This window comes from Nerophis lumbriciformis, linkage group LG07 (assembly GCF_033978685.3).
Source record: "Nerophis lumbriciformis linkage group LG07, RoL_Nlum_v2.1, whole genome shotgun sequence".
Classification (NCBI taxonomy): Eukaryota; Metazoa; Chordata; class Actinopteri; order Syngnathiformes; family Syngnathidae; genus Nerophis; species Nerophis lumbriciformis.
This window is the reverse complement of record NC_084554.2, coordinates 14845001-14858559: the sequence shown is the minus strand read 5'-3', so window position 1 is coordinate 14858559 and position 13559 is coordinate 14845001. Positions and strand designations below refer to the sequence as shown.

Below are 13559 nucleotides of genomic sequence, written 5' to 3'. Positions count from 1 at the left end.
AGGCAGAGATGTGGGCGCGGCTGAGAGGCCTTGAATTGGTGGAAAATTGGCATTTTATACATATTCATCTTTACACTTGGCGAGAGATTCAGTGCTCATATTTAGATTCAACATTTAAGTTTAGATTTAACACTTAGGTGTAGATTTAGATTTAAATTGAACATTTAGATTTAGATTTAAATTGAACATTTAGATTTAGATTTAACATTTATATTTAGGTTTAAGATTTAGATTTAACATTTGGATGGATGGAATTAAAGATTTAAATTTGACATTTATATTTAGGTTTAAGATTTACATCTAACATTTAAATTTAAGATTTAAATTTAACATTTATATTTAGGTTTAAGATTTAGATTTGTATTTACATTTCAATTTAATATTTATATTTAGGTTTAAGATTTATATCTAACATTTACATTTAACATTAATATTTAAGATTTAGATTCAACATTTATATTAAGGGTTAAGATTTAGATTTGTATATAAATTTAAATTTAACATTTATATTTAGGTTTAAGATTTAGATATAACATTTATATTTAAGATTTAGATTTAACATTTATATTTAGGTTTAAGATTTAGATTTGTCTGTAGATATAAATCTAACATTTATATTTAGGTTTAAGATTTAGATTTAACATTTAGGTTTTGATATAACCAACATTTATATTTAAGATTTAAATTTACATTTAGGATTTGGATTCAACATTTCGATATTTAAGTTTAGATAAATTTATATTTAACATTTAGCGCTCACATTTAGATTCAGATTTCAATTGAACATTTAGATTTAGCTTTAACATTTATATTTAGGTTTAAGATTTAGATTTGAATGTAGACTTAAATCTAACATTTATATTTACGTTTAAAATTTAGATTTAACATTTAGGTTTTGATATAACCAACATTTATATTTAAGATTTAGATTCAACATTTACATTTATATTTAGGATTTTGATTTAACATTTCGATATTTAAGTTTAGATACATTTAGATTTAACATTTAGGTGTAGATTTAATTTTTAGCGCTCACATTTAGATTCAGATTTAAATTGAACATTTAGATTTAACATTTAACATTTAGCGCTCACATTTAGATTCAGATTTAAATTGAACATTTAGATTTAACATTTAGCGCTCACATTTAGATTCAGATTTAAATTGAACATTTAGATTTAGATTTAACATTTATATTTAGGCTTCAGATTTATATTCAACATTTATATTTAAGATTTATATTTAACATGTAGATTTAGGTTTAAGATTTAGATTTGTATTTAGATTGAAATTTAACATTTATATTAAGGTTTAAGATTTAGATTTAACATTTATTTTTAGGTTTAAGATTTAGATTTTTATTTAGATTTAAATGTAACATTTATATTTAGGTTTAAGATTTAGATTTAACATTTAGGTTTTGATATAACTAACATTTATATTCAAGATTTAGATTTAATATGTACATTTATATTTAGGATTTGGATTTAACATTTCAATATTTAAGTTTATATGTAACATTTAGGTGTAGATTTCACATTTAGCACTCACATTTAGATTCAGATTAAAATTGAACATTTTAATCTAGATTTAACATTTATATTTAGGTTTTACATTTATGTTTAACATTTAGGTTTTGATATAACTAACATTTATATTTAAGATTTAGATTTAAAATTGACATTTATATTTAGGATTTGGATTTAACATTTCGATATAACATTTAATTTAAACTTAAATGTGATGAAAATGAGCTAAATGTGAAAAAATATATCTGCTAAAAAAGTGTGACTGATCTTATACTTTCCCGGTGGGACACAATGTCAACGTTTTAATTAGGGATGTTCCAATTAGGGATCTGAACATATACTTTTTCACAGAATGGTGTCTAGTTTTAATGGTTTATTTAAACGCCATAGAAACATTTAATGAACAAAAGGTTCGCACAGGGACTGAAAGATTTCATTTGAATTTGCTTCCAGGAACGGTTACAAGTTCCTGTACTGTTCGGCTCGAGCCATCGGCATGGCGGACATGACGCGAGGATATCTGCACAAGGTCAACGACCGCGGGACTCTCCTGCCCCGAGGGCCACTCATGCTCTCACCAAGCAGCCTCTTCTCAGCCTTTCACAGGCACGCTTCATTTTAAAACGTCTTCACGTTCTAATAAGTCGTGATCCAACTTCTTTGTGTTTTTTAGAGAGATGATAGAAAAGAAACCGGAGAAGTTCAAAGTCGAGTGTCTGACGGACATCAGGAATCTGTTTCGACCGAGCACGCGTCCCTTCTACGCGGCGTTTGGCAACAGGGAGAGTGTGAGTAGTGGTGTCCCCCACTGCAAAAAATACAAAAATTAGGTGTATTTACAGAGCCCCTAAAGAGACATGGGGGAAATTTGTATTTATTTATTTATTTTAGACATGTATCTCGTGCCCACGAGAAACTTTTTATAAAGTTATAAAACATTTTAAAAAAAAACAAAATTTATTATTATTATTATTATTTTTTTAACTTTATAAAAAGTTTCTCATGCGCACCAGATACATGTCTAAAAAAATGTGTATGTTTTTTAATTTTTTTTTGTAACTTTATGAAAAGTTACATGTCTAAAAAAAAAAAAAAATTACAAAAAAAACATTTCCCCCATGTCCCTTTAGAGCAGGGGTGTCAAACTCAAATACAGAGTGGGCCAAAATTTTAAACTGAACAAAGCCGCGGGCCAAGGTTGAACAAATGAACCTTTTAATAGGGACCCAAACCAAGTTTTGCATTGAATATTGAACAAGCAAGGCTTATATAACTTTATAGTGACATGCAAAATCCAGTTTCAAATAATAATAATAATAATAATTCAAAAATATCAATGGCATATCAAATAAAATTTAAATAAAAATGTAATGCCTCTTTTCTATTTGCAGCCTTCTGAGGTAAATATCAAAATAAACTTTTTCCACAGGCTAATAATACATTTTGAAATAAAATAACAATAATGAATGAATCAAACATTCAAGCCTTGAAGTACCAAGAGAAAGTGCATGAATGAAACGTTAATTATTGCTCAGTTTGCTACACTGATTTGCTTTAACACTGAATATGGAACAAGCAACGCTTATATAACTTAATAGTGCAAAATCAACTTTCAAAAAACAAAGGAAAAAACATCAATGGTATATTAAATAAAATTTAAATAAAAAAATTGAATGCCTCTTTTCTATTTGCAGCCTTCTGAGGTAAATATCAACATTAACTTGGTGGGCGGGGGCGGGGTTTGGTGGTAGCGGGGGGGGTGTATATTGTAGCGTCCCGGAAGAGTTAGTGCTGCAAGGGGTTCTGGGTATTTGTTCTGTTGTGTTTATGTTGTTTTACGGTGCGGATGTTCTCCCGAAATGTGTTTGTCATTCTTGTTTGGTGTGGGTTCACAGTGTGGCGCAAATTTGTGAAGTGAATTATATTTATATAGCGCTTTTCTCTAGTGACTCAAAGCGCTTTACATAGTGAAACCCAATATCTAAGTTACATTTTTAAACCAGTGTGGGTGGCACTGGGAGCAGGTGGGTAAAGCGTCTTGCCCAAGGACACAACGGCAGTGACTAGAATGGCAGAAGCGGGGATCGAACCTGCAACCCTCAAGTTGCTGACACGGCCACTCTACCAACCGAGCTATACCGCCCCAATTTGTAACAGTGTTAAAGTTGTTTATACGGCCATCCTCAGTGTGACCTGTATGGCTGTTGATCAAGTATGCCTTGCATTCACTTGTGTGTGTGTAAAAGCCGCATATAGTATGTGACTGGGCCGGCACGCTGTTTGTATGGAGGAAAAGCGGACGTGACGATAGGTTGTAGAGGACGTTGAAGGCAGTGTCTTTAAGGCACGCCCCCAATAATGTTGTCCGGGTGGAAATCGGGAGAAATTCGGGAGAATGGTTGCCCCGGAAGATTTTCGGGAGGGGCACTAAAATTCGGGAGACTCCCGGGAAAATCGGGAGGGTTGGCAAGTATGAGTATTAGTGGTGAATGCGGTGTTACAGCGGCACTGCCGCTGTATAATACCAGCGGGCCAGCTCTAATGTTAATTTGATATTGCCTCAAGGGCCAAATGAAATTACACGGCGGGCCAAATTTGGCCCGCGGGCCAGAGTTTGAAACCCATGCTTTAGGGGCTTTGTAGGTATTTTATTTTAACTAAGCAAAATGATCTGCCAATAGAACAAGAAAATTTGGCTTGTCAAGACTTTCCAAAACAAGTAATATTAGCTAACCTCAATGAACCCAAAAATACCTTCAAATAAGTATATTCTCACTAATAACAAGTGCACTTTTCTTGGTTTAAAAAAAAAAAAGAAAAAAAAAAGACATTTTTGCTCAATATGTTGAAAAATATTCTTAAATTAAGTAAATGCTAGTGCCATTATCTTGACATAATGATATGCACTAGGCATTAAATTTCTTGAAACCAGCAAACTTATACTAAAAATGTATTTATTGTTCTTAATGGAAAGGCAACAAGGCAACCGCTTGTTACTCTTGGGGTCTACTAGCCGCTCAGGCAAATCATATGGTCTAAAAATGCATTTTTCCATCGATAACATGACATCATCGCGCCAAGTGCGTGCTTGGCCCGGCCCGCGGCCAAAAAGTTTTTAATTGTAATTTTGAAGAATTCATCTGAATATGCATGAATTATTTCGGTTCAAAATAGTTTGAAATGTCACATGTGGAATGTTTAAATATTAACTGTCCGTTTACTGTACTGTGCCAACTGTACTACTATATGAGTACGTATTTTCTATTGTCTCATTGAAAATAAAACAGCAAAGTCCATTTGGCCGTCATCCGTTTTAATTATGAGACAAAATCGTGTCAAAGTCATGATATTTTTTTTCATGCTTGAAATAACAAATTATTACTTTAAAAAAGTAGTTTTGTACTTGTGAGTAGAGATGTCCGATAATATCGGACTGCCGATATTATCGGCCGATAAATGCTTTAAAATGTGATATCCGAAATCATCGGTATCGGTTTCAAAAAGTAAAATGTATGACTTTTTAAAACGCCGCTGTGTAGACGGACGTAGGGAGAAGTACAGAGCGCCAATAAACCTTAAAGGCACTGCCTTTACGTGCCCGCCCAGTCACATTATATCTACGGCTTTTCACACACACACAAGTGAATGCCTTGCATACTTGGTCAACAGCCATACAGGTCACACTGAGGGTGGCCGTATAAACAACTTTAACACTGTTACAAATATGCGCCACACTGTGAACCCACACCAAACAAGAATGACAAACACATTTTGGGAGAACATCCGCACCGTAACACAACATAAACACAACAGAACAAATACCCAGAACCCCTTGTAGCACTAACTCTTCCAGGACGCTACAATATACACCCCCCGCTACCCGTCCACCCCGCCCACCTCAACCTCCTCATGCTCTCTCAGGGAGAGCCTGTCCCAAATTCCAAGCTGCTGTTTTGAGGCATGTTCAAAACAATATTATTTATCGGCCGATAAATGCTGTAAAATGTAATATCGGAAATTATCGGTATCGGTTTGAACCTCCCGATATTCCCGGGAGACTCACGAATTTCAGTGCCCCTCCCGAGTCTCCCGATTTCCACCCGGACAACATAATTGCATAACATAATTTAGCGTCCTCTACAACCTGTCGTCACGTCCGCTTTTCCTCCATGCAAACAGCGTGCCAGCCCAGTCACATAATATATGCGCCTTTTTAAACACACATAAGTGAATGCAAGCCATACTTGGTCAATAGCCATACAGGTCACACTGAGGGTGGCCGTATAAACCACTTTAACACTGTTACAAATATGCGGCACACTGTGAACCCACACCAAACAAGAATGACAAACACATTTCGGGAGAGCATCCGCACCGTAACACAACATAAACACAACAGCACAAATACCCAGAACCCCTTGCAGCACTAACTCTTCCGGGATGCTACAATATAGACCCCCCGCTACCCCCCACTCAATCCCGGCCACCTCAACCTCCTCATGCTCTCTCAGGGAGAGCATGTCCCAAATTCCAAGCTGCTGTTTTGAGGCATGTTAAAAACAATAATGCACTTTGTGACTTCAATAATAAATATGGCAGTGCCATGTTGGCATTTTTTTCCATAACTTGAGTTGATTTATTTTGGAAAACCTTGTTACATTGTTTAATGCATCCAGCGGGGCATCACAACAAAATTAGGCATAATAATGTGTTAATTCCACGACTGTATATATCGGTATCGGTCGATATCGGAATCGGTAATTAAGAGTTGGACAATATCGGAATATTGGCAAAAAAGCCATTATCGGACATCTGTACTTGTGAGTGTTGATGACACAGCTTTGCAACAGTTGATATTCTAGTTTCAAGCATGTTTTACTCAATATAGGTCATACAATCTCAGCTACAAGCTGTAATATCTTACTGAGATCATTTAGAACCAAAACTAGAGATGTCCGATAATATCGGCCTGCCGATATTATTGGCCGATAAATGCTTTAAAATGTAATGTCGGAAATTATCGGTATCGGTTTCAACCTCCCGATATTCCCGGAAACTCATGAATTTCAGTGCCCCTCCCGAGTCTCCCGATTTCCACCCGGACAACATTATTGGGGGCGTGCCTTAAAGGCACTGCCTTTAGCGTCCTCTACAACCTGTCGTCACGTTCGCTTTTCCTCCATGCAAACAGCGTGCCGGCCCAGTTACATAATATATGCGGCTTTTTAAACACACATAAGTGAATGCAAGCCATACTTGGTCAACAGCCATACAGGTCACACTGAGGGTGGCCGTATAAACAACTTTAACACTGTTACAAATATGCGGCACACTGTGAACCCACACCAAACAAGAATGACAAACACATTTCGGGAGAGCATCCGCATCGTAACACAACAGAACAAATACCCAGAACCCCTTGCAGCACTAACTCTTCTGGGATGCTACAATATACACCCCCCGCTACCCCCCACTCAATCCCGGCCACCTCAACCTCCTCATGCTCTCTCAGGGAGAGCATGTCCCAAATTCCAAGCTGCTGTTTTGAGGCATGTTAAAAAAAATAATGCACTTTGTGACTTCAATAATAAATATGGCAGTCCCATGTTGGCATTTTTTTCCATAACTTGAGTTGATTTACTCTGGAAAACCTTGTTACATTGTTTAATGCATCCAGCGGGGCATCACAACTAAATTAGGCATAATAATGTGTTAATTCCACGACTGTATATATCGGTATCGGTAATTAAGAGTTGGACAATATCGGAATATCGGCAAAAAAGCCATTATCGGACATCTCTACTTGTGAGTGTTGATGACACAGCTTTGCAACAGTTGATATTCTAGTTTCAAGCATGTTTTACTCAATATAGGTCATCAAATCTCAGCTACAAGCTGTAATATTTTACGGAGATAATTTAGGACCAAAACCCTTAAAACAAGTAAAACACTCTAACATAAAATCTGCTTGGTGGGAAGAATTATTTTATCAGACAGAAAATAAGCAAATATCCCCCTTATTTGAGATATTTCATCTTACTTAGATTTCAGTTTTTGCAGTGGTGAAGGCTTTTAATGAAGAAAGTCATGTGATGTGTTGTTTTTGAAGGACGTGTTTGCCTACAAGCACGTGGGCGTGGCCGTGTGTCGTATATTCACTGTCAACCCCAAAGGCGAGCTGATTCAGGAGCAGGCCAGAGGCAATAAAACATCGTAAGCGTCCACTGGCAACGGCGAGAAGTCCTCCTCCGACTGGGACACTCATCTCGTGTATTTTTTTGGCAGATATGACCGACTGAGCGAGCTGGTGGAACACGTTTTCCCCCCGCGGGCTTGCCAACACAGCACCGCCTTGAGCTGCCCAGAGTACAGCGCCTTCTTGTACTGGAGGGAGCCCATGGCCCCCGTGTGTTTGGAGGAGCTGCTCTAGGTCACGCCCCACTGTTGTACACTTCTCGTATGGCCACGCAAATAAACAGGACGAGATCAAAGCGTCTTGCTTACTTTATTGTTAACAGATGCGAACACCCCCTGGCGTGTCAAACGACAACCGATTAATGTCATGACTCACGGAATCACGAGCGAAACTGCAACAACAAGAAGCAAAACAGACGATTTACACAATGAACACTGTCTATTATTCACTAGTGCAGGGGTCGGCAACCCAAAATGTTGAAAGAGCCATATTGGACCAAAAATACAAAAACAAATCTGTCTGGAGCCGCAACAAATTAAAAGTCTTATATACATAAGTGTTATAATGAAGGCAACACATGATGTAAGTGTCTATATTAGCCTACAATCAAAATGACTTTAAAAGCCTTATATAAGTGTTATAATGAAGGCAACACATGATGTAAGTGTCTATATTAACCTACTATCAAAATGACTTTAAAAGTCTCATATAAGTGTTATAATGAAGGCAACACGTGATGTAAGTGTCTATATTAGCTATATTAGCCTACTATCAAAATTACTTTAAAAGTCTTATACAAGTGTTATAATGAAGGCAACACATGATGTAAGTGTCTATATTAGCCTACTATCAAAATGACTTTGAAAGCCTTATATAAGTGTTATAATGAAGGCAACACATGATGTAAGTTTCTATATTAGCCCACCATCAAAATTACTTAAAAGTCTTATAAAAGTGTTATAATGAAGGCAACACATGATGTAAGCGTCTATATTGGCCTACGATCAAAATGACTTTAAAAGTCTTACATCATGTGTTGCCTTCATTATAACATTCATATAAGACTTTTAAAGTCATTTTGATCGTAGGCCAATATAGACGCTTACATCATGTGTTGCCTTCATTATAACATTCATATAAGTGTCTATATTAGCTATATTAGCCTACTATCAAAATTATGTAAGCGTCTATATTGGCCTACTATCGAAATGACTTTAAAAGTCTTATATGAGTGTTATAATGAAGGCAACACATGATGTAAGTGTCTATATTAGCTATATTAGCCTACTATCAAAATGACTTTAAAAGTCTTGTATAAGTGTTATAATGAAGGCAACACATGATGTAAGTGTCCATATTAGCATACTATCAAAATGACTTTAAAAGTCTTATATAAGTGTTATAATGAAGGCAACACATGATGTAAGTGTCTATATTAGCCCACCATCAAAATGACTTTAAAGTCTTATAAAAGTGTTATAATGAAGGCAACACATGATGTAAGTATCCATATTAGCCTACTATCAAAATGACTTTAAAAGTCTTATATAAGTGTTATAATGAAGGCAACACATGATGTGTCTATATTAGCTATATTAGCCTACAATCAAAATGACTTTAAAAGCCTTATATAAGTGTAATAATGAAGGCAACACATGATGTAAGCGTCTATATTAGCCTACTATCAAAATGACTTTAAAAGTCTTATATAAGTGTTATAATGAAGGCAACACATGATGTAAGTGTCTATATTAGCCTACTATCAAAATGACTTTAAAAGTCTTATATAAGTGTTATAATGAAGGCAACACATGATGTAAGTGTCTATATTAGCCTACTATCAAAATGACTTTAAAAGTCTTATATAAGTGTTATAATGAAGGCAACACATGATGTAAGTGTCTATATTAGCCGACTATCAAAATGACTTTAAAAGTCTTATATAAGTGTTATAATGAAGGCAACACATGATGTGTCTATATTAGCTATATTAGCCTACAATCAAAATGACTTTAAAAGCCTTATATAAGTGTAATAATGAAGGCAACACATGATGTAAGCGTCTATATTAGCCTACTATCAAAATGACTTTAAAAGTCTTATATAAGTGTTATAATGAAGGCAACACATGATGTGTCTATATTAGCTATATTAGCCTACTATCAAAATGACTTTAAAAGCCTTATATAAGTGTAATAATGAAGGCAACACATGATGTAAGCGTCTATATTAGCCTACTATCAAAATGACTTTAAAAGTCTTATATAAGTGTTATAATGAAGGCAACACATGATGTAAGTGTCTATATTAGCCAACTATCAAAATGACTTTAAAAGTCTTATATAAGTGTTATAATGAAGGCAACACATGATGTGTCTATATTAGCTATATTAGCCTACTATCAAAATGACTTTAAAAGCCTTATATAAGTGTAATAATGAAGGCAACACATGATGTAAGCGTCTATATTAGCCTACTATCAAAATGACTTTAAAAGTCTTATATAAGTGTTATAATGAAGGCAACACATGATGTGTCTATATTAGCCTACTATCAAAATTACTTTAAAAGTCTTATATAAGTGTTATAATGAAGGCAACACATGATGTGTCTATATTAGCCTACTATCAAAATGACTTTAAAAGTCTTATATAAGTGTTATAATGAAGGCAACACATGATGTAAGTGTCTATATTAGCCTACTATCAAAATGACTTTAAAAGTCTTATATAAGTGTTATAATGAAGGCAACACATGATGTAAGTGTCTATATTAGCCTACTATCAAAATGACTTTAAAAGTCTTATATAAGTGTTATAATGAAGGCAACACATGATGTAAGTGTCCATATTAGCCTACTATCAAAATGACTTTAAAAGTCTTATATAAGTGTTATAATGAAGGCAACACATGATGTGTCTATATTAGCTATATTAGCCTACAATCAAAATGACTTTAAAAGCCTTATATAAGTGTAATAATGAAGGCAACACATGATGTAAGCGTCTATATTAGCCTACTATCAAAATGACTTTAAAAGTCTTATATAAGTGTTATAATGAAGGCAATACATGATGTAAGTGTCTATATTAGCCGACTATCAAAATGACTTTAAAAGTCTTATATAACTGTTATAATGAAGGCAACAAGTATAGTAAGGATGAACAAACATTATAAAAGTGGTTTGGGGTTTCTAGGTCACATGACTGAAAAGCTATTGACGATTGCAATTTTGAAATTTGTTAAAAAAAAATAAAAATACAATTCAAAATCAGGAAGAACCAACACGTAAGCCAAGTATAGTAAAGATGAACGAACATTATAAACGTGGTTTGGGGTTTCTTGGTCACATGACTAAAAAGCTATTGACGATTGAAATATGCAAACATTTCCCAAAAAAATGTTAAAACACAAATCTGGAGAAACTAACATATGAGCCAAGTATAGTAATGATGAACGAACATTATACAAGTGGTTTGGGGTTTTAATGTCACGTGACTATAAAGCTAATAACGATTGAAATTTACTAAACTTAAAAAACACTTAAAAAATAGAAACATCTAGACAAACCAACGCGTGAGCCAAGTATAGTAAGGATGAACAAATAATATTAAAGTGGTTTGGGATTTTTCATGTCACGTGACTAAAAAGTTAGTGACGATTGATTTGTTGACGGTCCCTTACTTGTACGAGTCTGCACGGGCTGACATCCGCCGTATGAACCTCCAAAGCCGGCCAGGGACAAACCGTCGGCTTGGCTGGATGTCGTATGTCCAATTTGAAATTAACTTCACCTCGGTCCATATTCATAGCGTCCTCCACATTACTTCGCAGAAAGCTGCAATATGGCCATATTTTAGGTATTTTTAACCATAAACACGAATGTAGAGTTTGAACGACTGAGAAAGACTCGCGGGTTTTTTTTACCTGTCCAATATGGCGTTTGTTTAGATTGTGCGCGGTGCATGCCGGGATGCGTGACGTAATCAGTTGATTATTATATGTAGAACACAATTCCGCGTACTTCGATGAGAAAAATCGCAGGGTCGAAATAACACCATTGATGAACTGAAAATAAACGATATGGTTTGCAATGATGCAAAACAGATTGCAAATTATGGTTCTCAATTTTACAAAAAATTATACAATAGTCAATAATGTGAAAGGGATTGATTGATTGATTGATACTTTTATTATTAGATTGCACAGTACAGTACATATTCCGTACAATTGACCACTAAATGGTAACACCCGAATAAGTTTTTCAACTTGTTTAAGTCGGGGTCCACGTTAATCAATTCATGGTAAATGGTGTTTTGTTTATGGATGCTTTAGCCCACTGGTGTCAAACTCAAGACCAGGGGGTCAGATGTGGCCCGCCACTTCATTCTATTTGGCCCTCAAAAGCCTGGAAATAATACGTATCAATAAAGTACTGTTACTTTTCTTACTAAATGTATTCTTTCTTTCTATTTTGGGAGAGAGAGAAAAAATGTACTCCATGTAATCGCAAATGATGTTAACTTAAATATTGTCTGATTATGGAAAAAATCTATTTTCAAACATTCAAACCATTTTTTAAATAGAAATAAATGCTAATAATAATGATTTCAAAGCAAGTTATCCATCAAATTGTGCAATGTAAAAGTAGCAATAGATTTCATTATAAAATGGTGAAATTTACTCTAAATGAACAAAAATGTACTTTTTTTTAACTGTAATAAACTGTGGTGCCGTTTTGGCATTTACAGTAATACACCGAAAAATCTACAGTTGTTGGTTTGCGGTAAAAAAAAACACAAAAAAACTAACTGGCAGCTCAGGTGCCAGAACTTTGTTACAGTAAAAAAGAAAAAATGTAAATTTTACTGTAAAATTGTTTTTTTTAATTTACAGTTTAAAAACAAATGTCAATTTTACAGTAAAATTCTGGCAACTGAGCTGCCTTTTTTTTTTTAACCATAAAAACAGCAGTACTGTTTTTCCATTTACAGTAATATACACTACAATTTGAGGTGAAATTATTGCAATTTACCATATTTTTTTTACATTTGAGTTAAAATAAAAATCTAATAATAAAATGCATAAAAAATTGTGGAATAATAGTGTTCACTGTTAGAAGCAGGCCCCCAGGGCCAAACATAACTGCGATGTGGCCCTCAGTGAAAACGACTTTGACACCTCTGCCTTAACTGATACTAAATCAATCAAGAATTCTGTGACCATCCAATTTGTCTCAAGGAGGTAGTGGAATCAATTAATAGCTTCAAATGTAACAAATCTCCTGGAGTGGATTACATCTGAATTATATATAAAATCTTCAGAGGAGCTCGCTCCCTTCTTACGAGAAGTATTCAGTGAAAGTATTGATAAAAGTGTCCTTCCTTCAACTTTAACACGAGGCCTCATTACCCTTAAACCCAAACCAAAGAAAGATTTGCTAGTCATTGATAATTAGCGTCCAGTTAGTCTTCTAAATGTATAATAGACTGTATTTATATTATTCACGTGTGAATAATGCTGTATAATAGACTGTATGTATCAGTGACGTGCGGTGAGGTTGATGGCTGGTGAGGCACTGACTTCATCACAGTCAGATTTACAAACATATGAACCCTACAGAGTATCTTATTCACCATTTGATTGGCAGCAGTTAATGGGCTATGTTTAAAAGCTCATACCAGCATTCTTCCCTGCTTGGCACTCAGCATCAAGGGTTGGAATTGGGGGTTAAATCACCAAAAATGATTCCCGGGTGCGGCGCCGCTGCTGCCCACTGCTCCCCTCACCTCCCAGGGGGTGATCAAGGGGATGGGTCAAATGCAGAGGACAAA

At 35.0% G+C, this 13559-nt stretch overlaps 1 protein-coding gene across 5 annotated transcripts in view; it reads left to right on the top strand.

Annotated features, from left to right (window-relative positions):
* Nucleotides 1-8114, top strand: part of LOC133609800 (phosphatidate phosphatase LPIN2-like) — a 43421-nt gene extending 35307 nt beyond the window's left edge. For 4 of the 5 annotated variants that reach the window (XM_061965757.2, XM_061965756.2, XM_072913466.1 and 1 more), the window contains 4 exons: nt 1983-2135; nt 2203-2317; nt 7639-7742; nt 7815-8113. In XM_061965757.2, coding sequence (XP_061821741.1) covers nt 1983-2135; nt 2203-2317; nt 7639-7742; nt 7815-7959 — 517 coding nt within the window. In that variant the 3' untranslated portion in view covers nt 7960-8113. Of the gene's footprint in view, nt 1-1982; nt 2136-2202; nt 2318-7638; nt 7743-7814 lie in introns of all 5 variants that reach the window. The other variant, XM_061965758.2, reaches the window with a different exon arrangement.
* The last annotated feature ends 5445 nt before the right edge of the window (nt 8115-13559 follow it).